Source organism: Pelodiscus sinensis, chromosome 5, assembly GCF_049634645.1.
Source record: "Pelodiscus sinensis isolate JC-2024 chromosome 5, ASM4963464v1, whole genome shotgun sequence".
NCBI lineage: Eukaryota > Metazoa > Chordata > Testudines > Trionychidae > Pelodiscus > Pelodiscus sinensis.
In genome coordinates this window covers 22,710,086-22,735,011 of record NC_134715.1, presented here as the reverse complement: position 1 = coordinate 22,735,011, position 24,926 = coordinate 22,710,086, and the positions used below count along the sequence as shown (strand labels likewise).

At 45.1% G+C, this 24,926-nt stretch overlaps 1 protein-coding gene across 1 annotated transcript; it reads left to right on the top strand.

The window, feature by feature from the left end:
* The first annotated feature begins 5,317 nt into the window (after positions 1-5,317).
* Positions 5,318-23,623, top strand: LOC102463576 (alcohol dehydrogenase class-3). Its single transcript, XM_006130139.4, has 9 exons — positions 5,318-5,470; positions 10,584-10,685; positions 11,726-11,867; positions 13,198-13,285; positions 16,307-16,526; positions 17,287-17,547; positions 19,402-19,537; positions 21,115-21,253; positions 23,440-23,623. Exons 1-9 carry the CDS (start codon positions 5,390-5,392, stop codon positions 23,462-23,464), a joined length of 1,194 nt encoding a protein of 397 aa, XP_006130201.1. The 5' UTR covers positions 5,318-5,389; the 3' UTR covers positions 23,465-23,623.
* The last annotated feature ends 1,303 nt before the right edge of the window (positions 23,624-24,926 follow it).

Genomic DNA, 24,926 nt, shown 5'->3' with positions numbered 1-24,926 from the left:
TCGGGGGTCTCACTGGACCACCCTGATTTTCATGCAAACCTGCTCCTGGGTGGCCAGGCTGGCAGCTATCCTGCCCTAGACGGCCACTTTCCTGTGCCTAGTGCGGACGTCGTGGATGAGGTCCACGATCTCCGCACTAGACCAGGTGGGCGCCTGCCTCTTGCGGACCCGGGCAGGCTCCCGGGAGCCACCAGCCTGGTCCCGGGAAGAGGCGGAGGGCTGGGTGGCAGCGGGTAGCTGGTTCGTGCCGTACCAGGTGCAGGGTCCGCTGGCTGGGTGCTGGCAGGCTTGCACCTGGCACGGGCACCGTAGCCAGCCCGGGCCCCTTTAAGGGCTCTGGGGCCGGGAGGGGGACAGACGAGTTTTCCTGGTGGTGCCCAGAGTGGCCACCAGGGAAAGCTGGGGAGGGCTAGCCTCCCACTAGTTCGAATTAAGTGGCCACACAGCCCTTAATTCAAACTGCTTAATTCGAACTAGGCGTTAGTCCTCGTAGAATGATGTTTACCTAGTTCTAATTAAGCGCTCCGCTAGTTCGAATTAAGTTCGAACTAGCGGTTTGTATGTGTAGCGCCTATCAAAGTTAATTCGAACTAACGTCCCAAAATTTACCTGAGGCAAGCCAGCCTTTTCTGAGTTTTTTTAAAAAAACTAAAAACTAATGCTAAAAATTATAGCATTAGTAAGTATAATTTATAGAGTATCAAATAATAGAAAATAGACCCATATAAACATTAGAACAAAAATGTGTTCGGCTGGGCAGTTAAGGTTGAATCATAACATCTGCCAACTATCCAAAACCTTGAAAGCATCAACATAAGAAGTTATGGGGAAATACTCTTGCTTTCCTTGTCACTATCACACATCATCCCGGAAGCACTGATTTCCACCTCTAACAAATACTGAAAAGCAATATGCAACACAGCTTCATGCAACTCTTACGCAAAACTTTAAAACCTTCTACTTTCTTGTATCAAGAGATCAGCACATCTGACTGTCACAGGCCATTCATTTGGGAATTTATTCTGCTTTCATATTACTGAAATCACAACCAAAGTTTTCCCTTTGAAATAAAAAATTTCAATACCTATTCCAATAACATTTTCAAAAATGTTTTGACAAAACATTTTTTTAATCCATTAAAAATTGTGGGAAAAAATGAAATGTGGGTCAATTTAGTACTTTCTTAAATATTTCAAAATTATTTTCATTTTGAAGATAGGTTTTCATTTTTCAACCATCTCTACTCAACAAAAATAAGTAAATAAAATTGATACCTTCTAATTTTTCAAAATGCTACATAAACATTGGTCTCCCCTCTCTCCTACAAAGTACACTGCTATAGGAGTGGTGGTTGGTAAGAATCATCTTGAGGTTAGGTGGTTGTCTATAGGAGACTATGGGTCTGTCTCCCAGAGCCTCTTTGTACAAATCAACAATGGAAAATTAGACACCACTCTCTACAGAAAACCCACCGACTCATAGAGTTACCTACATGCATCCAGCTCCCATCCAGAACACACCACACGATCCATCGTCTATAGCCAAGCCCTTCGATACAACCGCATCTGCTCTAATCCCACTGACAGAGACCAGAAGCTTCAGGATCTCTACCAAGCATTTATAAATCTCAACTACCCACCCAGAGAAATAAAAAAGCAAATTGAAAGAGCCAGACGAATACCTAGAAACCATCTACTTCAAGACAGACCCAAGAAAACCAACAATAGAACACCACTTGTCATCACCTACAACCCCCAACTTAAACCTGTCCAACACATTATCAATAAACTACAGCCTATATTGGAACAGGATACCATACTCAAAGAGGCTCTGGGAGACAGACCCATAGTCTCCTATAGACAACCACCTAACCTCAAGATGATTCTTACCAACCACCACAGGACATACCACACTAATACCAACCCTGGTACCTTCCCTTGCAACAAACCCCGTTGCCAGCTTTGTCCACATATTCATTCTGCTGATACCATTATTGGACCTAACCAAGTGACCTAACCTAAGATCAAGAACACATATTCCTGCGCATCCAGAAATATAATCTATGCTATCATGTGCCAAAAGTGTCCGTCTGCTATGTACATTGGACAAACATCTCAGACACTTCGCCAAAGGATTAATGCCCACAAAACAGATATCAGACAAGATCACAAAGAGAAAACAGTTTCTTGCCATTTTAACCAGAAAGGACACTCTCTCAATGACTTAACCACCTGCATTCTGCTACAAAGACCTTTTACATCTGCACTTGAAAGGGAATCCTCTGAACTGTCATTCATGTTAAAATTCGACACTTTCCAACAAGGACTTAACAAACATTTGAACTATCTCACCCATTACCAAGACAGTTTCCCCAATTATCACCTCTAATACCATTAACTCACAAACATCCCACTCTCCCTACCTCTAATATCATCAATTCACAGACACTTACCTTCCTTCCTTCCCCTCCCCCCCCCCCCGCATCCCCCTCCTGTTCTGCAATGTGATTTGTCCTTTTCATATTTGTTCATTTTTTTTAATTGTATCCTTTGGTATATATGGTTGTGACTACTTTCTTCCACTATTTGATCTGAGGAAGTGGGTCTGGCCCACGAAAGCTCATCATCTAATAAACCATCTTGTTAGTCTTTAAAGTGCTACATTTTCCTGCATTTTGCTTCAACTACCCCAGACTAACACGGCTACATTTCTATCACTTTAAAGGTAGTGGCATGATATGGCCAGATATAATATGGCTTTGTGGTTCTACAAAAAAAATACCCTGAATAAATTTAGCCTGATCCTGGAAATTTTTGTTCAAAATGGACAAAAGGGGCTATTGGGACAGGTATGTTGGGAAAAATAACATAGTCGGGGGGGATCCTGTCTTCCCAGGACATTCATAAGATCTGTCCAGGATCTAAAAATAATTCAATACTTTCAGTTACTTTAGGACAGTGGTGTTTACAGAGAACTTGGAAGGAAAGGTTGATATAAATATTCGTGTATCTAGTACTGCATTTGGGTAATCAAAAAAGCACCTCCACAAGAATAAGGAGAGCAGAGTGTCAAAGTGTAAGGAGAGAAGGGACAAGAGGGTGAATCCTCTGCTTATCTAATGTTAACTAAATAGCCCAGCAAGTCTCTATAAGAGGTAAATATTTGCAATATATGCATTTTATATATTAAAATAATGAAAGAACACCTCAACTACACCTATGGCCCTTGTATCATATAAAATTCCATTCTTGTAGAAGTCATGGATAAAAAACAATCTTGAGGAGAAATTTAAATAAGATAGAGTAGTATTCTTTCGGACCTGTTTAGACGAGGCATTATATGAATGAAATAATTATTGAGTGTGGATCAGTTAGGATGTCACAAAATAGGGATTATGACTTAATTCAGGGGAAGAATGAAAACTGGTGTAATGCAAAAGCATGTTTGTATCATATCATGACAATCTAAATAGTGTGAAAATGTTACAAACAATCACATGATATACAAATGATGACACATGGAAACACCATTGGGCTATGTCTGCACTGGCATGATTTTGTGCAAGAACTCTTTTGCAGAAGAGTTCTTGTTCAAAAACTCTTCCAGAAGAGAGCATCTACACTGGCATGTGCCTTTGCACAAGAGATGTGCTTTTGCACAAGCGCATCCTTGCCAGTGTAGATGCTCTTGCACAAGAAAGCTCCGATAGCCATTTTAACCATAGGGCTTTCTTGCATAAGAAATTCATGTTGTCTATCTACACTGGCCTCTTGTGCAAGAACAGTTGTGCAAGAAGGCTTATTCCTGAGCGGGAGCATCATAGTTCTTGCGCAAGAACCACTGATTTCATACATTAGAACAGTGGTCCCGAACACGGTGCCCACGGGCGCCATGGTGCCCGCCGGGGCATTTATGTGCACCCGCTGAAACATCTGGGCTGGCCCCGCCCCCGGCGTGCGGCACATGCATGATGCTGGCTCCAGGCGCAGGACGGCCCCTCCCTGGGTGCGCGGCCCATGCGCAGGGCCGGCCCGGGATGCGTGGGTGGCCCCAGCCCGCACGGCCCATGTGCTGTGCCAACCCCGGGCGCATAGCTTGTGGGTGGCCCCGCCCCCGGAAGCACGGTGTGTGAGCGGCTCTGCCCCAGGATGCCCAGCCCGTGAGCGGCTCTGCCCCCGGGCACCCAGCAGCCATGCAACGTTGGGGACCACTGCATTAGAACGTCAGTGTTCTTGTGCAAGAACTCACGGCCAGTGTAGACAGGCAGCAATTGCTTTTGCGCAAGATCGCACTAATGTAGACACAGCCCATGACAATATTTCTGGTAAGCTGTGAGCTTGTGCTGCCCCTCAGGAGAAATTCACATGCCACCCAGCTATTTAGCAGAGCTCACACAGCTAGGTTTTGTGTTTCTGGTGTTGGACATTCACACAGGCTTCAGTGCACATAAAATTGATTCTCTGCATGGATGGAAAAGATTAGAGGGAACATTGCAGAGAACCCGTTTCTCACTGCACCAACTCTGAAAAACAAAATAATGTTGCAAGATAATGATGTAAAATTCACAATAGGTAGCAACCCTGCTGGATCTCCCTGCTCCCAAGTAAAGGCAACCAGTCATTAAATTCAGTAAAAAACAACAGGAAAAATAAATACATAAAGTATAAAAATGTTTCTTACTGTAACTTTTTTAAAGTCACCAAGAGACACTAGGGACTCGAAAAGAATGAGATGTGGGAGGGGGCAGAAATGTTTAGGAAAGACTGGCAGCTGTTTCTGTCCAATCCCACTCCTGGGACATATGGCCTGAAAGTGCTCTGCCAGTGCTCTTTGATATTTTTTATTCGCTATGCACTTGAAGGCAATTAACCTATTAGCTGCAACAGGGTCCCGGTACGTGCAGCAGGAGTGCTTTGCAGGGAGCATAGCCTGTAAGATGCGCCAGGCGGGGGGCAACCTGACTCCGCACCTCTATTTTTTTTACGTCCATGTTGTTCAGTGTCCCGCAGACCCTCTTCCCCTGCGTACAACGCTGGAGGCTCTTTCATGAGAGACCAGTCCCCATTTCTTCGGAGCGGCCCCCGCTTGGCCACAGACCGCCAGGAGACGCCCCTGGGCGGGCGCGTTGCCTCGGTGGGAGCCAGCTGTAGCTGATGCACAGCGGGGCACCGTCCCAGCCACGCCGCCCTGCCCAGGGACAAACGGGGCGCAGATTAGGAGGGGGTGTCACGTTTCCCCTCCTCCTTAGCACACCGGTCCTGCTGACACTGCGCTTGCATTGCACGTGGCCCTTCGTACCCGCCTCCCCACCGCGAGCAAACATCCGGCTGGCGCCTCGCTCGCCTGTGTCCCGGCCGGCCCTGCGGAGGCGGTGCTCGCCGCACCGCGCATGCACCGGGGCGGCCCCTTCGGAGCGCGCCTGGCGGGGCTGGGAGGTGGAGGACGCGCGGCGGGGCCCATGGCGAGCGGGGTAAGAGGCTCCCGCGGGCGTGGGACGTTCCCGGGCGGGCGGAAGCGCGAGCAGCTCCGGGGCTGGGAGGGCTGCAGAGCAGGGAGCGCAGCGGGCTGCTCCGGTGCGGCCCCAGCGCCTGTCTGACCCGCACTCAGGCGGCCTGCTGGGGCTGGAGCTCGCCAAGTCCTCGAGGTTGCTCACGCTGGGGGGTTTTAGAGCAAGCAGGGGGAAGCTGGGCATCTAGGGTGTTCCCCGGCTCCGTCGCCTCGTCTTCATTGCACTGTTGCTTTTTCATACGCTTTGCGGTGCAGCGTCTGCCAGAGACCCCAAATGGGATGCGGGGTGCTAAGTACTGTGTGGTACTGGACAAAGCCATGTCCTCTCCCAGAGAGTTCATGATCTAAGCCCCTAGGGGTGAAACGTCCCATTGAATTGACAGATTACACCAGGGCTACTCAACTTTGGAAGCCCTCGGGGCCACAGTGATACAGCACATCTCCAGGCCGGCAACTTATGTGTGGTTGCATGTACATGCAATTACCTTATTTTCCGGCGTATAAGACGACTTTTGATGCTAAAAAACATCCCCCAAAAATCGGGGGTCGTCTTATACGCCGGGTATACAGGCGGTGGGGCATCCCAGGCGCGCCTGGGCTGCTCCGAGCCCCTCCGCGGCTTTGCAAAGCCTCGGGGGAAGCCCCGCCGCCGGCTTCCCCCCGAGGCTTTGCAAAGCCGCGGAGGGGCTCCGGTGGCGGGGCAGCCCAGGCGCGCCGGGGCTGTCCCGCTGCTGGGGCGTCCTCAGAGGCTTTGCTCCCGGTGTCCCTGGTCTGCTGGGGACCGTCTCCAGCAGACCAGGGACACTGGGAGCAAAGCTGGGAAGGCGGAGGGGCGCTGGGGTATAAGACGAAAACCTATCTTTTAACTAAAAAATTAGGGGGTCGTCTTATACGCCCAGTAGCTTTATATGCCGGAAAATACGGTATATATGCAAATTCCATCTCCCAAACAGGAGTGAAAACCTTGTGTTCAACAAGTGTCTCTTATTTGTTTCCATTTTTAATGCTTCTTATTAAAAAGAAAAACGTATAATTTCTGAGTGGTATCCTTCCTGTTTTAGCAATCTATTGACTTTGATCTTTATCTGCTTAGGTTTAGCACCCCTTCTCCAGATACTCAAAGAAAAAATAGGAAAGGGGGGTGGAAGAAAGAGCATCATTCTCTTCCCCCCCATTTATTTTGAGTTTTCAAATCCCCTACTCATAACTCCGGTCATCTGAAGAAGTGGGGAGCTGGGCAAGTCAGGCTGGACATGAGGCAAAAAAGGTGCCTGGGAGCCCCGTCCTGGATTCCCAGCAGGACTCAGGATCCCACATGGGTGTCGGTTGCTTCATGCAGGATGGAGGCAGGGCTGCCCGGCCACGGCGCCAGACCCAAACGTGGCCAGTGTGAGCCAGTCAGCACCTCTCAGGCTCTCCCCACAAAGCCAAGCAGCCAGCTCTTCCCACAGTGCCCCGGCTAGAAATGCCGATATCCTGTACCCGTCTGTTCCAGCCAGCCTGTCCGCTTGCATGTTTCAGTGCTCACACCCTCCCCGCTCTGTGGGAGACACCGCACTGTTGTGGAGCATGTTCCCAGTGGAGGCCATGTTCAAAGGATCCCACCCACAGGCCGAGCATTGAGCCCTGCATAAACCCAAACTGCACCACTGGCCGCAAACAGTGAAGCCTGCAGGCCGTGTGTTGAGTAGCCCTGGATTACACATGTGCGTAAAGTTATGCAGATACTGTTTGCAGGAGCATAGGCCTAAAATGAAAAGTAGCTTTGCACAGATAAGATCAGGGGGAAATACCCAACTTTCTTCACTCTAAAATGAACTATGATCACGATAAATATGTATACATCAGTCTGGAAGGCTGGGTACATAATTACTTGGGAAACTTGTTACTCTCTTCTGCCTCTGCTCCTGTGTGGTTGCTGTGAAATGATTGGCATATCAGTCTCTCCTACAGCTATAAAATCAACAAACACTGTTCACCCAGGGACAATAAGTTGGCCATTTGCAAAATCTCTTGTAGGTAAGTTAGCGAGTAGTCAACTGGATAATTGACTACTCGCTCCTCCCCCCCTTGCTGCCTCTATAAGAGGTAGCAAGGGGGGAGCGGAGGGACAGGAGCCAGTGCTGGGGGGAGGGAGCCGGCTTAAAAGCCAGTTCCCTCCAGCACTATCTCTGCGGTGCTCCTCTACCCCCCCTGCTGCTTCTAGCCGAGGCAGCGGGAGCGGGGGGGGGGGAGGAAGGAGAGGCTCCAGAGAGGTGCCAGAGCAGCCTCTGTTTGTGGCAGCCAGGATTGGCCATGGGCAGGGGCTGCTGGACTCAGCACGGGCAGGGACCGAGCAGTCCCAGTTTGGGCTAGTCTGAGATGCTACACCTCTGCATTTTAAATGTAAGAGCCCGGTGGCTCTTACAACATTTAAAATGCAGAGCCATAGTTCGGGTGGCCCCCAGTCCAAGCATGAGCCAGGAATTCTCATTCCCGGCTCGAGCTGGCTCCTGGAGCTATCCCCACTGCAGTTCTGCACAGTGGTCCTCATCGGCTAATTGTGTAGTGGATACAAATTGTGTCCACTACACAATTAGTCAGATAACTGCAGTTTAACATCCAAAGCTCAGCTGTAATGTCATAAATAGAAGATGATTGTGTGTGTGTGTTGGAGGGCTAGCTTGCTTGAGTTAACAAAGATACTGTTTTGATGCTAATATCCATACTAAAGAACAAGAAAAGTATAGTATTATTTAAATGTTTTCAGACATCTCAGTAAAACAAAAGAAAATTGAATTTCAGCCTAATAATTTCTACAACTCTTTGATACCCTAATTTAACTTTTTAATATTGCAAGGAGCCTGGATAACCAGTAACTGCTTATTTCAAGCCTTCTTTATAGAGTACAACAGCATGTTGTAGAAAAGGGGTGGGAAAGTTATGGCCCAGGGGCTGAATCCAGCCCCCCAAGCCTTTCGGTCTAGCCAGCGGCAGACAGGGAGCAGCCCCAGGGTTCAAAACGGCTGGCTGCTCCATCTCCCTCTCTACACTGGGGATGAGGGGCTTTCTTGTGCTGCAAACCCCCTCCTTCACCCAAACTCTCTGATCCCACACCCTCTCCTACACCCCAGTTCCCTACCCCAAGCTCCCTTCTGCAGCCCAACTTCCATCTCAGACCCCTCGTCCCCTCCATAGAAAAGTGTAGGCCTTGATCATTTATCAAAATCTTGGAGTGGCCACCCCATCAAAAATTATTGTCCACCCCTGTTGTAGACCGAGAGGTACTTGGAATGAGCCTTCTGCAACATCTTGTCATAGCTGTTGAATTGTCTTACCTTTTTTTGCTTTTTATTTTTAGAGATATGTATGTGGGGAAAAACTAGGAGCGTCTACTTTTATCATAAATTTAAGAGTTAAAATGTTTGTTCACTGAACGTTCCCAGCCAACTAAGAAGGTCTAAGTCTATTCTATAACTTTTAAGCCTTCTCTTTATTTAAATAACCAATATCCTTGCATATTTTGAAAACATTTACTCTTAAATGTTCACATTTAATTTGAGAGAATGAATACATTTTTATAAAGTGGGGGGGGGGGGGAAGGCTTAAGTGAAAACTTCCAAGTTTTTTAAAGATTGACAATTCCTTTTGTACTTTGATCCCTGGAAACTGACTAGATTTCCTGGCAAACTTTCAGGAGTTTAGTCACTGTTCCCCAAGTGCAAAGCAGTGCAACTTGTTGATTTCTATGCAGCTGCTTTACCAAGTTAATATATCATGTTTATTATATGCATACAGACAATAATGCAGAATAAACTAACCTTATGTTTGTGAAAGAGGATGGGAAAGAAGTAACAAAACCCTTTTCTACTTGTGGGAAATTTATTGCTGTGACTTTTCCAATATAAGGTAACTATTTTGCAATAGCTTCCCCATGTTGGCACTCAGTTTTGGAATGCTCTGCTCACAAAACAATAGCTCTAGCTGTGCTAGTCAGTTTCTGTGTAGACAAGGCCTTAAACGCAGCTTCAGAATTTATTATAATAGGCAAACTATGTTCTGTGGCAAGCTATTATATATAGCATTTCTCTAACAAATATGCTGCTTTGTGTGATTAAAAAGGAGTGTTAGGTTGACCAATGTACTACCAATGTAAGATTTTCCCACACCTCCTCAGACAATGGAGATGAAGCTCATCAAACTTTTAAAAAGAAATCTAAGAGCAGTCCTCATTCTCACAGGACCCATTTTTTCCTCTTTGTTGCCTGGACATAATTCCTTCTGACTTTGTTGGCTGGAAGTGCAACCTTGTTACTGGAAGCATTGGTTCAAAAAATGTTGCTTTTTTCAGAACTGAAGTTCTGTTTTTCTTCAAAATGTTTCTATCTTTCTTGCTTGAGAAAGTGAGCTTCCCTCCCTAGATAAATAAACGGACTGTGTTATAAGGGTGAAATTTATCCACGATGCAGAAGCCTACACAGAGTGTTGATGAGGAGCAGTTCTGTTGAGTCTTCACATGGGATATCTGTGCATCCCCTATGCATTGCTTAAAGATTCTCTGTGCTGGCTGCCTATAATCTGTCCCAGAAAGGCACAATGGGAGTGGGCTGGGTGTGGGGCAACAGACTGACATTTATGAGGCTCCACACTCTTACGTATACAAATGTCTTAACATTTTCCAAACGTTGTAATCTCGATTGCATGTACTGTTGGCACTAGCTGTAGAAAAACATCTTGTGCTTTACATGCATGCTGAATGCTTATTTTAAAATGTTACTGACATTATCTAAATTTTTTCATATGACACCCCCTCCTCCCACACACACACCTTGCTACAGCATATTGTCTTCAAAGTTCTAAAATAAAACTTAAAGTCCAGATCTTGGCGATTCTTGTTTCTGTACCTGAAAACAAATGAAGGGGCAGCTGTTCCTTTGTTCTAAAGTCATTGGAAGTTGTGAGTAGGATCTGACCCATAATTTCATATCTGGGATTATTTCCAAAAATTAGTAGCCTTTTTCTTGTTTGTTCACTCCAGTGAGCAGGAATTGTTATAAACGAACAGTGCAGTAACTATGTTCTTCTCTCTCATTTAGGTTATTAAATGCAAGGCCGCTGTTGCCTGGGAGGCAGGTAAACCTCTCTCTATAGAAGAGGTGGAGGTTGCACCACCAAAAGTACATGAAGTCCGTATTAAGGTAATTTAAGCAAATGTTTATTTGGGAGACCAAATAAGAAAGCTGAATAATTTGTTTGCCCTTGCAGGAAAAAATATTGAATTTATAGTGTTTGTGTTATCTGTTTGCTTGTTAAATCTAGGTATGGCTCTAAAGAAAATGATTGTGTCTGGTTTTTGGGGATGGCATAAAATGAAATTGCTGCTGGTCAGAGGCCTAACACCTACTTTGGGAGCAAGCCTAAAAATCACTGCTAGTCTCTGGAATCAATGGCAATTTTAAACCATCTGAGCTAGGAATACGTGCTTTATCCCACTGGAAAACTGATTTCATTCATTTATTTTAATTTTTCAAATTGTATGAGTCATTCAGTGCTAGCCATTTTAAGTCATAATTTATCAGACTTTAAATGAAATTGGATGTATGTGGTGCCCTATGATAGCATATGGACTCTCTGGATGAGGTGATTTTTTTTCACTTGTAAATTGACTTGATCCCATTTGAACTCTGGTGTGGCACGTTGTTTTCAGATGACATAGACCATTGGCTTTAGCAGATCTTCAGCCAGTGGCTGCCATTTTCATGTCAGAACTGAAGGGATGAGAAACAATTCATGGAGGTTAAATCCATAAATGGCTGTTAGCCAGTATGGGTAAGGAATGGTGTCCCTGGCCTCTGTTTTTCAGAGGGTGGAGATGGATGGCAGGAGAGAGATCACTTGATCATTAACTGTTCGATTCACTCCCTCTGGGATACCTGGCATTGGCCACTGTTGGCAGACAGGGTACTGGGCTTGGATGGTCCTTTGGTCTGACCCAGTATGGCCATTCTTATGTAAGCAGAGATCAAAGCGATGTGATTATTTTTTCAGGTCCAAGATATCTTGTGAGTTGCCAGAGCTAAAAACATTTTTGTTAAACTACTACATAAGTTTTCAGAATAGTGAATTCATCCTAGCACTAGTCTTGGATTGCTGACTTAGGAAACACATTAATACCATTTATCTCTTTAGATTCTCCTTTTTTACCTGCAGGATATTTCTGATTATTATATTTCTTTAGGTTGTTGCCACTGCTGTCTGTCACACGGATGCCTATACACTGAGTGGTGCTGATCCTGAGGGGTGTTTTCCAGTGATTTTGGGTCATGAAGGAGCAGGAATTGTGGAGAGTGTTGGAGAAGGAGTGACTAAGGTAAAACCAGGTAGGAAAACATTTGGCTCTTCACAAAAATAATCTTTTCTAATTTCTTTGGAAATCTTTCTTCACTAAAATAAATTGTCACAGAGAGGTAGCTGTATTAGTCTGATCATGATAAAATAAAAAAGCAGTCCTGTAGCACTTTAAAGACTTACAGGATGGTTTATTAGGTGATGAGCTTTCGTGGGGCAGACCCACTTTAGAAGTGGGTCTGCCCCACGAAAGCTCATCACCTAATAAACCATCCTGTAAGTCTTTAAAGTGCTACAGGACTGCTTTTTTGGTTTACTAAAATAAATTGCTCATACTTGTCCGCTGAAAAGCAGAGTTATTGAGCTGCAGTGATGTTTCTGTTGGGCTATGCCTGCCTAAAATTTTCCTCAATGCTGGTGGTCCAATACTAGCCTAACTACTGTGATCTTGGTTTGCTGTTCAGAAGAGAATAGTTTACAGCAGGGGTGGGCAATAATTTTTTGCCAGGGGCCACTTCAGAAATTTTTTAAATGGCCCCAGGCTGCACCAGAAGGGGTGGGGCCAGGATACTTCCCTGCTTCCCCACCTACAGCCCATGATTGGTTGGGGGGGAACCCCCCCACAAGGCTCCCATGCCCCTGGCGGTGGGAGGAGACTTTGCACGCTCCCCCTGCCCCCAGGCCAGTCAGGTTTGGGGGTGGGGAGCGTGCAAAGTCTTCTCCCGTCCTGCCAGGAGTGCGTGGAACTTCTAAGTGCCGCATGCTCCTGGCAGGGTGGAGGAAACTTTATGTGTTTCCTCTGCCCCTGGGCCTTAAATGGCCTGGGGGTGGGGGAGTGGGGGAGTGGAAGGGCCTCCATGGGCTGGATCAACCTGCTTGATGGGCCGGATCCAGCTCACGGAGGCCCTTTTGCCCACCCCTGGATACAGGTTTATTATGTAATACTGTATGAAGAAACTGTTTGAATTTGGTTTGTGTTTAAAAAAAGTGTCAGTTGTTTTTAATCAGTTGAACAATTAGAGCTAACAGCTGTCTAAATATGCTGGTTTCTCAGGATAGGTTTTATATCTTTGTTCCTTGTGTTCTTTTTTAACTTTAGATGGAAATTGATTATTCAGGCATCAGATGAATCAGGTTTTTTATACACTTCACTTTACAAAACCTGTACTTTGTCATTCTATATTTGTAAGCACTTTGGAAATTTCAGATGGACAAATAAGATTGCATGAATGATTGCCGCAATTAACATTTCACGGTATTGACCATGTTACATTTGACCACATACCAAATGTGTGTATATTCTGACACGCTGTCCTTTAGATAGTTAGTCATATACAATGTTTCTCTCGTTATGTTCTCTAGGTGACACAGTCATCCCACTGTACGTCCCACAATGTGGAGAATGCAAGTTCTGTTTGAACCCTAAAACCAATCTCTGTCAAAAGATAAGGTTGGTGTATTTTTTTCTTGATACACAGGGAATAATAATTGTTCAGTGTGTGCTCGCTTATGTAACAAAGCTACCTGACTTTGAATCACGTTGTTTTGACTTCATGTGTCATCTTATTACATGCAGAGCAAGGTCACTTAATTGGAAAGATGCATGTTTAAGGTTTGTTGTGCAATACCCATTTCCCCCCCTCCTTTCAAGGCTTAGTAGTAGGGGTTTTCAGTCTCCTTTTTTAGTCTGTCTTAAATTCACTTCTGTATGTGTAGGCATGATACTACACCACTGATACAGGGTTTCTCAAAGTGGGCCGTGGGCTCACTTTGAGAGAGCTGCTAACAGGCAGCTCCACGGCCACAGAACCTCGTGGCTTCCATTGACTCCAGTGTGCCATTTCCAGCCAAGGGGAGCTGCAGCCCGGGCCACACCACTGCAGAGCCTTTAGTTAGGCAAAGTGTAGTGGTCTGTTAGCAGTTTTCTCAATGCGAGTCCACGGCCCACTTTGAGAAGCACTGCACTAATACTGTCGTTTGAAAGGGGACCTAGGGAGTGAGGATCTATTCAAAATTCTAGATTCAAGTGGTAGCTGATGTTCAAAGAGTAATAATTTTTACTAAGGAAAAACAAGACTCACTGTAGTCCATAGCTTCAGCCCACGGAATAGTATTACTCCACAGACTGCGTATTCTGCCCTTTAATATGTCTTTGTCCTAAATGTGTGCACTTCAGTTAGCCTGGGCTAAGGTGTCATACATGTTGATGTCAGTCTTGTACACCACTGTGTCTCCTCCTTTCCAGACTACTGTACCCCTCCTCAAGAATCTGGTCTTGTAAACCCCAAAATTTTACCTCACTTGAAAATCACTTGCTAACAAAATCAGACAAAAATACTGTAGGACTAAAAGGTACAGGATATGTTGGGACAGGAGGGGAGGTTTTGACAAGCAGAGTTATGGTTTATCAACGTAAGGGTGAAGTCAGAGACTTAAATGCATTCTTAATGCACTTAATTGTGCATTAAGAATTGTGGCATTGGAGCATGATCCATAGCCTATAACAGGCCTGTAGTCTCTAAGGGTATGTCTACTTCGAACTAACTTTCATAGGCGGTACACTAGCGCTCCGTTAGTTCGAATTTAATTCGAACTAACGGAGCGCTTAGTTCGAACTAGGTAATCCTCATTCCATGAGGATTAAGCCTAGTTCGAATTTACTAGTTCGAATTAAGGGCTGTGTAGACCCTTAATTCAAACTATTGGGAGGCTAGCCCTCCCCAGGTTTCCCTGGTGGCCACTCTGGCCAACACCAGGGAAACTCTACTGCCCCCCTCCCGGCCCCGGAGCCCTTAAAGGGGCACGGGCTGGCTACGGTGCCCGTGCCAGGTTCAAGCCTACCAGCACCCAGCCAGCAGACCCTGCACCTGGCACGGATCGAGCCACCCACCCGATGCCCCCCAGCCCTCCCCCTCTTCCCGGGACCAGGCTGGCGGCTCCCGGGACTGCAAGAGGCGGGCACCTTCCTGGGCTAGTGCAGACATCGTGGACCTCGTCCACGACCTCTGCACTAGGCACAGGAAAGTGGCCAGCTAGGGCAGGAGAGCTGCCAGCCTGGCCACCCAGGAGCAGGTTTGCATGAAAATCAGGGTGGTCCAGTGAGACCCCCGACCCTGAGCTTAGAATGGCTGTACTGGGTCAGACCAAAGGTCCATCTAGCCCAGTAGCCTGTCTACCGACAGCGACCAACCCTAGGGACCCTGGAGGGGATGGACCAAAGACAGTGACCAAGCCATTTGTCTCGTGCCATCCCTCTCCAGCCTTCCACAAACCTTGGGCAGGGACACCACTCCTACCCCCTGGCTAATAGCACTCCATGGGCCCAACCTCCATGACTAGATCTCACGTCCCTTTAAACTCTGTTCTAGTTCTAGCCTTCACAGCCTCCTGCAGCAAGGAGTTCCACAGGTTGACTCTTTGCTTTGTGAAGAATAACTTTCTCTTACTAGTTTGAAGCCTGCTACCCATTCCTTTCCTTTGGTGTCCTCTAGTCCTTCTTTATGGGAACTAATGAAGAACTTTTCTGTATTCACCCTCTCCACCCAACTCCTGCTTTTAGAGACCTCTATCCTGTCCCCCCCTCCGTCTCCTCTTTTCTAAGCTGAAAAGTCCCAGTCTCTTTAGCCTCTCTTCATATGGGACCTGTTCCCAACCCCTGATCATTTTAGTTGCCCTCCCCTCTCCCAGCCTGTCTCTTCCCCTCTCCCACCTCCTTTTCCCAGTCTCCCCCAGTTTTGTTCAATAAAGACAGATTCCATTTTTGAACACAATTGTCCTTTATTTTGTACATCAAGAAGAGGGTCTAGGGAAGGGTAAGTGGAAGGAAGTGAGGGAGGAATGGGGGGTATGAGCACCCAATGGGGAGGACTGGGCTGGCTCTGCAGGCTTTTGGGGTGGAAGCTCTCCTGCAGCCCTCCAATTGCCCCCTCTCCCCAGAAGGCAGCCTGCGGCAAGTGCAGCCGGTCAGATGGCCAAGTGCTGTGATGTGCCCAGTGTGGGTACTCCGGGCAATCCAAGCCAGGACTGCTTTGCAAGCGGGGCGCCCCTGAGAACTGTCTGTCCGGGGTGGGGGTCGGGACCCTTTAAGCACAGCCCTCGGCTAGCCTGAGACAGCATCTCCACGCTCTAAGTCCTCCTCTGATGCCCTGCCGGCACTGCTTCCGGCCATCCTTAAGCCTGGTTCAGGGTCCACTTAATGTGGACATGCTAGTTCGAATTAGCTTAGTTCGAATTAACTAATTCGAACTAAGTTAGTTCGAATTAACGTTGTAGTGTAGACGTACCCTCACTTCCATGAAGTCAAGATTTACTTAAATATTTTCAAAGTGTTTAAGGGTAATCATTAGCTAAATCTCCATGCATGCACTGTTACTGTACCACTTCGTTAATTTTCACGACTTTGCTCCCTAGACTTTGTCCTATAACTTTCTGTGACACTACAATAAATACTATTTGTTGTATTGTGTTTAAGAGTTACCCAAGGAAAAGGACTAATGCCAGATGGTACCAGCAGGTTTACCTGCAAAGGGAAGCAGATTTATCACTTCATGGGGACTAGCACGTTCTCTGAATACACTGTTGTGGCGGATATCTCTTTGGCTAAAATAGATGCTGCGGCACCTCTGGATAAAGTTTGTCTTTTGGGCTGTGGAATTTCAACAGGCTATGGAGCTGTCATCAACACTGCCAAGGTATGGGCTATAGCTGATCGTGTGGCTAATGACCCTGAACTGGAGACCAAGTACTGTAATGAAAATCTGTTGGGGCCAGGAGCAAGTAAGACCAGAGGAATAACTGCCTACTGGGTAGAGGGTGAGGAGACGTGTTCACCCCTTTGTTCCTTCTCCACTGCCAAATTTGACAGGAAGCAAGACGTAGTAGGAAACAGGGATATTGACCTGGGTTTCCACCTGCTTTAGCCTCAGCAGACAGAATCAAATACAGATGAAAACCCCTGTTCCTCCTCCTGCCAGTGCTCTCTGTAGAGAATGGGGTAGAGGAAGCCTGTCTTGATGGAGACACATGGCTGTGGAGAGGAGCCACTTTGCAATGTTCAAGGATTTATTTGTGGATGGACATTAGGGTCTAGTGGTGGGGGGTTATCTTAGAGTAAGGACAGACTTGTACATATTGACAATGCAAAGCTGTTTTAAATATCCCCTTTGGCAAAGTGAGCTCTGCTTCCTTCTGCCCTTATACCATCCTATTATGTGCCAAGTTCTCCCCCTGCATTTGGAAGAAGCACAGCCCATTAGAGCACTTCAAAAAACAATTCATAGACCAGCGAAATCTCTGACATAGTTCCCTACCTCTGAGCGATAATGAATTTGCAACTTTTGGGAATTTTTAGTCTGTTTTTCTTAATATATAATAAATAATCTGTATTTCTCATACCCATAGGCGGATGTGTTTCTTTCCTTCCTCCTGAACTGATTTCTCTTGCTCTGTTAGGTGGAACCTGGTTCGACTTGCGCCATCTTTGGTTTGGGAGGAGTTGGGCTGGCAGTTATTATGGGCTGTAAAGTGGCTGGAGCTTCCCGGATCATTGGAGTTGATCTCAACAAAGATAAATTTGCCAAGGCTAAGGAGTTTGGAGCCACTGAGTGCATCAACCCTCAGGACTTTAAGAAGCCCATACAAGAGGTGCTGGTGGAGCTTACTGAGGGTGGTGTGGACTACTCTTTTGAGTGCATTGGGAATGTTGGTGTTATGGTAAGTGTATACGTGGCAGTACTGACAGGGAAGAGAAATCTGACTGTGACTTGGGACAGTTACTTACCTTAAAAGAAAGACAAGGACCTTTACCAGGGAACAGTTTATCAACTTCAGTTTTTATTGAGAGGAGCTTGGTAGTTCTTTCACAGTAGCTTAAAAGGGTTTATTTCAACAAGAGTTGCTAGGTGTCTGGTTTGGTATTTTTTTGGAACACCCAGTCAAAAAGTGATAGTGGCTCTAGTCTCCACTGCGGACAGGGCAGATAGAAACTCAATCGGTGGTGAGCCAGAGTTAAAACAGGCTGCCTGTCCTGGCTGCTTTGTGTGGCTCTTGGAAGCAGTTGGCATGTTCAACTCACAGGTGGAAGGGTTAGGAAGTGCCCTCGGCACGGCTGCCACCCCGGGCAGGGGTAACACCTGCAGGCTTCAGCATTGCACAGAGTCCCCCTAGCTCCTCCACTTGGCAGCTTCTGGGAATCACACAGAGTCCGGGCAAAGCCCCATTGTGCCACCAGTTGGGACCTACCCAAGGATAAGCACCACCTAGCCAGCCCAGGCCCCTAAATTCCTTCTGGTACTTCAACCACCCAGCCCTAAGCCCCTCTCCCTCCCACACCTCAACCATGGACCCACTCCAAAGCCCATACCTCCAGCTGGAATCCTCATTCTCTCCTGCACCCCAACCCCAGTCCAGTGAAAATGAGTGAGGGTGGGGGAGAGCAAGTGACAGAGGATGAGCTGAGTGGGGGCAGGGCCCCAGTGCAGGGGTGGGGTAAGGTAAGGGGAAGGGTGTTCAGTTTTGTGCAATTAGAAAGTTGGCAGCCTTATTTCAACCCATCCGGATTATAAAATGAAGAAATAACTTTACCGCTTAGGTGAAGAATAGCTCCTTTATGTTCTAAAATATAGTTATGGAAGAAAATGTGTTATGCAAACTCTGTTAGGGCTGAAAAGCATCTGTTATATATATTGATGTTATCTAGCCCCACAGATTTCACCATTTTTTAAACATTGAGAGTAAATGTCAGAGGTGATGTACATAGTTAAGAAAAAATGGACATAATTTAATAAAACTTAAAAAACAAAAAATAGTCTGGTAGCACTTTAAAGACTAACAAAACACATAGATGGTGCTGGGCTGTGCCCATGAAAGCTCATGATACCATCTACATGTTTTGTTAGTCTTTAAAGTGCCACCAGACTATTTGTAGTTTAAGTTTATTCTGTACAGACTAACTCAGCTACCTGAATTAGTCTGATAATTTAATTAGTTCAAGACACTTCCTTGGTGAAAAGGAGCACTATTAATACCTTGCCCTGCAAATTATTTTTAACAGTGCATTCCTATCTTTTACCAGGAGTTAAATGGAGTTTGTTTATTTCAATGGGTGCTGGATTGGTCTATTCTATTATTGAAAGAATTAGCATTATTTCCTAGCAATATTGTAATTAAGGGTAGGTCTACACAGCAGGGCTAAAGTCAATTTAAGCAACACAACTTCACCTATGTCAATTGCGTAGCTTAAGTTGAAATAGCTTAATTCGGCTTTTGGCGTTGTCTGCACAGTGGGAAGTCGAAGAACACTCTTCCTTCGACTTCCTTTACTCCTCGTGAAATGAGGGTTACAAGAGTCAGAGTAAGAAGTCCTCCAGCTTGACATTATTTCGAAATAAAGGCTTGTAGTGTAGATGCGTACTATGTTATATCATCAGTTATTCTGAAATAACTCCACTGTGTAGCCATACCCTAAGCTATTAAGTTTGTCATAGGGGAAGAAAGATGAAGTCACAAGGAATCTGTGCTGAAACTTTATTTCTAACCAGCTATTTGCTTTGTTCTTTCTGTCTGAAGAGGGCTGCCTTGGAAGCCTGTCACAAAGGCTGGGGAGTCAGTGTGATAGTTGGAGTAGCAGCTGCTGGTCAGGAGATCGCTACCCGGCCCTTCCAACTAGTAACGGGTCGCACATGGAAAGGGACTGCCTTTGGAGGTAACTTTCTGGTACACTCATGCTCTCTTATCTAGGAAAAGAGGGTGAAAATACTGTCTTCCTCTCTAGTAAACTTCTTCCTATCAAGACATTGTTATGTTGGCTTTTCAAATATAACCTTTTATAAATAACTGTCCCCATAGACAAGCTGTGAATTATCATCCTTCTGCTGCACATATATGAATTTAAAATGCAAAAAGTAGCCATAATGGGAGTACTTCTTCTGTATAGGTCTGTGGTTGAAGTGCCAAATTATTACTTTTGAAAACTTGAGCAATAGTAAGGAGAGGTGTTCACTGGGACACAGGGAATAATGTAAATGGGTTTGTATAAGTAACTCTGCACTTTTCAGTCACTGAGAAAATGAAAGCATTGTCCTCAGTTGTGAGGATACGTAGTTTGAGGTGAGGAGGGAATGGGTTTAGACAGTAAAACGGGAGGCTTTATGAAGAAACTGTTTAAAATACAGGAAGCATAGTTGACCTCTTACCTGTCAGAACAGAAACTTGTCATCTTTCACTGAATTTATTATCTAACCTCTTTGTGGACATAATTCAGGCATGAAAAGCTGCTGGAATCTTTACAAAGTGTCCAAAATTGATAACACTTTTATGCAACTCTCTTACATGCAACTCAAACCGGTGCTGCGGTCTGGTTAGAAAATACACAAATGTAGAACAGGAAGAATAGACAGAGCCAGTTTTGTGAGGTGATCTCCGCTAGGGATTTTAAAAGACATGTATTTGTGTAAATGTGTAACCACTGAAATTTTTAACATGTACACGTTTACATGCAGGGCGGGGCAGGCCAGAGCTGGTGCTCTCAGTGAGCTGGCTGCCCTCCCCTCTTCCCCCGCCACAGCCTCCCAAAGAGGCAGCAGAGGTGGGGGGAGGTAGGAGCTGGTATGTGCCCGTGGAGCTGCCTGCCCACCCCACATGCTGCTGTTTCTGATAGAGAGGCAGCTCCATGGGAGCCGGTATGTGCAGGGAGCCGGTTTGAAAGTTGGCTTCACACATGTACCCTCTCCTGCCTGCCCCTCTCACGCTGCTGCCTCTGTCAGAGGCAATAGCATGTGGGGAGGGTCCAGCGTCTCCCCACCAGTTCTTGCCTACCCTCCAGCGCTACCTCTATGGGAAGGAGCGGGTAGTGGGCAGCCAGCTCCCCATGGGCACTGGCTCCTGACTCCAATACAGAGGCAGCAAGGGAGCAGTGCATATAATCATTAAGATTAACTGATGAGCCCAGGCTTATCGGTTAATCATGTGTAAACATACACACTAACCATCCCTAATCTCAGCTAGATATTGAATGCAGATCCCTGCAGTGAAAAGTACTACAATTAAGCCCTCCATTTTGACTGATTTCAGCTGTACTCTTGCATTCTTTACTACAGTGCTATTCTACAGCCAGATAGGTATGGATATTATAACATGATCCCAGGATCTCTCTCTCACCAAGGAAACTGAGTTTTAATGACTCATACTATTGGGGGTAGGGTTGATAGATTTTGTGTCCAACCTCTGTCCTTCTGTGGCTTTGAATTTAGTCAATTAAAAAATATAAATTTTTTTTTTCAGGTTGGAAGAGTGTAGAGAGTGTACCAAAGCTGGTGACTGAATATATGTCAAAAAAGATCAAGGTTGATGAATTCGTGACTCACACTCTCCCTTTTGACAGAATTAATGAGGCTTTTGAGTTGATGCACGCAGGGAAGAGGTAGGTTTAAATGTCTTATGTCTGTAAGATTGAGTAGCTCAATAAAAGTTGGTAGACCACTATGTTCTTCCTCTCTGCCTCTTTTGACTGGCATTCCTGCCTTTTCATGCATCCCACAGCTAAAGCAACTAGTTGCTCACACTGCTCTTAGGTGAGTGCTCTAGTATAAGCCGCTATCTTGGGTGGGGGCAGGTGAAAGGCAAGGAAAATTATAATGGTTGGTGTCTGAGCAGAGGAGGAAAACAAACTAGAGAAGGAAAACTCAAGCCATAAAGGACAAAAATAAATAAATGGAGTGCTAACTTCTAGCACCAGAATAAAAGTAGAGACTGAAAAGGAAATAACAAAAGAAAGTACTTGATATTAAAATCTCCATTAAACTTAATTCAGAACAATTAGCATTATTTTAGAACAGTTATTACAGTCATACCTCAGAGTTATGAATTCAGCAGTCAACCACAAGCCTTATTTGGAACTAGAAGTACACAATCAGACAGCAGCAGACAAAAAAACCCCACGTACAATACAGTGTTAAACTACTGCAAAAGTAAAGGGAAACAGCATTTTTCTCCTGCTTAGTAAAATTTCAAAGCTGTATTAAGTCAATGTTTGCTTGTAAACTTTTGACAGAGCATAATATTGTGTTCACAGCTACGAACAAGCTCGGTGCCCTACATATACAGTTTCTACAGTATTTAACTTCATTAAATGCAATGTTCCTCAAACAGAGTAGTTTAAATAACTGGCTGATAGCTATGCTAGATTCAATATTGACAGTTATATGATAGTGAACTGTTAATGTGAAGTTTACATTTATTAACAAGTTGTTGTATTCATTCTGTTCTTATCTTGCAAACCAATGAATGTTTTCCCCCTCTCTAACATAAGACTTCAGGCAGAACTAAAGAAAACTTTAGTCACTGGCTGTGTGACTTCTGCCCATGTTATCTTGCCCAGAGTTTTTGCTCTGCTCAGGTAAATGTGCTTCTGTTTCCAGAGCAAAGCCTCGGCTATAACAGTAAGTAAATTCAACACTTTTCCTCAAGAAAGGCTAACTGAGGCTCTCATTGAGCTTGGTACAAACCTGGAAGAAAAAACATGCATGTTATTTACAGATTGTGAATCAAAGCACGAGCAACTCTGCCACCTGGTGAATAACAAGTGACATATCATCAACACATAATGCACACAGTCCAGGATCTGTTCCAGTCATATCATATAGTATAACCCTCTCAGCTTTTGTGAAAGGGAGGATCTCTCCATGTAAAGCAAAAGCTGGATCCACTTATGTATTTTTGTATACAATTTCTCCACACATGTGAAGAAGAGAGCCTGTATGGAGACACAATGGCAGACTACACAGCTTGTGAGCTTAAGATTAAACTCAGAGGAAAAGGCAACACCCAGTGTCAGTCTTAGCAGTAACATTAAGGTTTGTTCTCCAAGGGTGGTGAGGTCTATGCCTGTAAGCTGTAGGCCAGACTACTGGGAATTCATTTTTGTTCAGGGTAGTAAGTGAGAGCATTAATTCCCAACTCCTAATTGAGTTTCTAGACCATTTGTATGAAATAGCTATCTTTCCCTGTAGAAACAGAAACAGGATTAATAAATGGTCCAGGTCACCTATCTATTAATAGCATGAGTAAATAGAGAAGAGGGAATCGCTTAGTGGACATGAAATCAGACAAACATGCCGTTGTCTTTTTTTTCCTAGTAATTATGAGGCTTTATATTTTCTGCAGACACTGCATTGCCTGCACCAATTCTATTTATGAATTAGCTTGTAGGAAATGATTCTTATAAATGGAATAATTCCAACTATTTAGTGCACTTTCGTGCTCCCCTGTGAGAGCACTTTCTGATTATAATAGAGAGAGCAGTTTTTAAATTCAGGTGGGAGAAGAAGAAAATGCATTTAAAGCCGTCCCTTTGGCCCAGCTAATACAAATAGCCTCAAACTGAGCATGGAAGAACACACATCTTTGAAGAGAGGGTTTTAAGAGAATAGAGAATTTAAGACCTTAACCAATGTGAGTGACCAGTTCAACTTAGCAGCTAATTCAGCATTAAAAAAAAAGAAGAAACACTCATTTGACAGGGAGCATCTTAGAAGAGGTTTAACAACATTTTAGGGGCAGTGGTGAAACAGTCTTCTTATTGATTCCTATTTTTTTCTTTTGTTGAAGCATTCGAAGTGTCCTGAAATTTTAAGGATCCCAAAGATGGATCCAGCCAGTCTTCGTGTTGTGCCATGCCTGCTGGATAATGGAGCTTTTTGAAGAAGTGTAGGATCAGCTGGAGAAAAAAATTGTGTGATGGGAAAACCATCTGCTTTAGGATCATAGTCTCTAATAAAATATGGTAACCTGATCTCAGACTAATGGTAAATACTGAATCCACATATGGTAACTAATGCTGGTTGTAGTCATGAAATTCATGTTTCCTTTTTTTGAATTTTGACAGTGCCTAAATCTTTAAAGCTGGTTAACTTTTTGTAAACATCACCTGGACCCTTTCATTCCTTTTGCCATGGATTTTTTTTCTAGTTCTGTAGTTATTAGATGGAGTACTTACTACCTAAAGGTATGTGGGCTTCACATGTGTACAGAACTCCCTCCCCGTGCAAAATGATTTAGGAGAGAAAATACACCTGCTTCTGCAGCAGCTTACAAAGTTTCATGCTGAGGGATCTTCCTGCAGTAAAAGCTGAGTATTGCAGTGAATCTCTCACATTGCTGAGAATCCTCTGGCTGAAGGCAATATTTTACATCATTTTATTAATTTTCGTGTGGGTGGGGTTTTTGTTATTTTGGGGAGGAACAGGATTCTTTTATTGGGGGGGGGGCAGGATTCTTAAGGTAAGCTGTGTTGCTGAAGATGGAGATGCCAGTGAAATGCTGCACTACAGGCTGCAATTGACATAATCCTTCGTATAAACTTTCTTTCCTGGTTAAGTTTAAGGAAAAGACCTCAGAGCAAACTCCTGGCCAACTTGCGGAAGTTATGGGGCACAGGAGAGAATGATTTATCTCAAGGCCCAATACTCAGCCAACATGTTACCCCTTAGGGCTGTTTACAGTAGCAGGGACTAATTTCCCCTCCCCCAAAAACATTAGAACTAATCAGAGGTTGCTGTGATGATGTTGCAGTATGAAGCCAGAAACCACTGCCGTGTGGGTTGTGATTTGTCTACTATTGTAAGCAGTGTGAGGAAAGTTCACTCTGACACAGTAGTGCTGAAGGAAAACTGAGCACAGTGTGAAGTGATGAGAGATTCACTTTGTTCCTCTTGGCCAAAAAATGGCTGGCCTATGTAGTACAGCCATTCCCAACCAATGGCTGCTGGGCTGTGGGAACTGGGGCTAGGGTACACCCAGCATCTCCTCTCCTGCCACAGCTGTTGGAAGAGGTATGTCCTGCCGCACCTCACAACCAACCAGCACTGGGGGGCATGGTCTCCCCGGTGCAGAAGAGCAGTTGGCTGTGCAGCAGGAGGGTTGCATAAGCACATTAGGGCAGACACTGGGACCCTCTGGGGGTAGCAATAGTAGTGGGGTGGCTACCGGGGCTGGGGTTTTTGATGGACTGATCACATTTTATGTGCATATTCATAATGCAGATAAAATGTTAGTGTAAAAAAGGTTAGGAACCACTCCTGTAGTAAATGTGACCA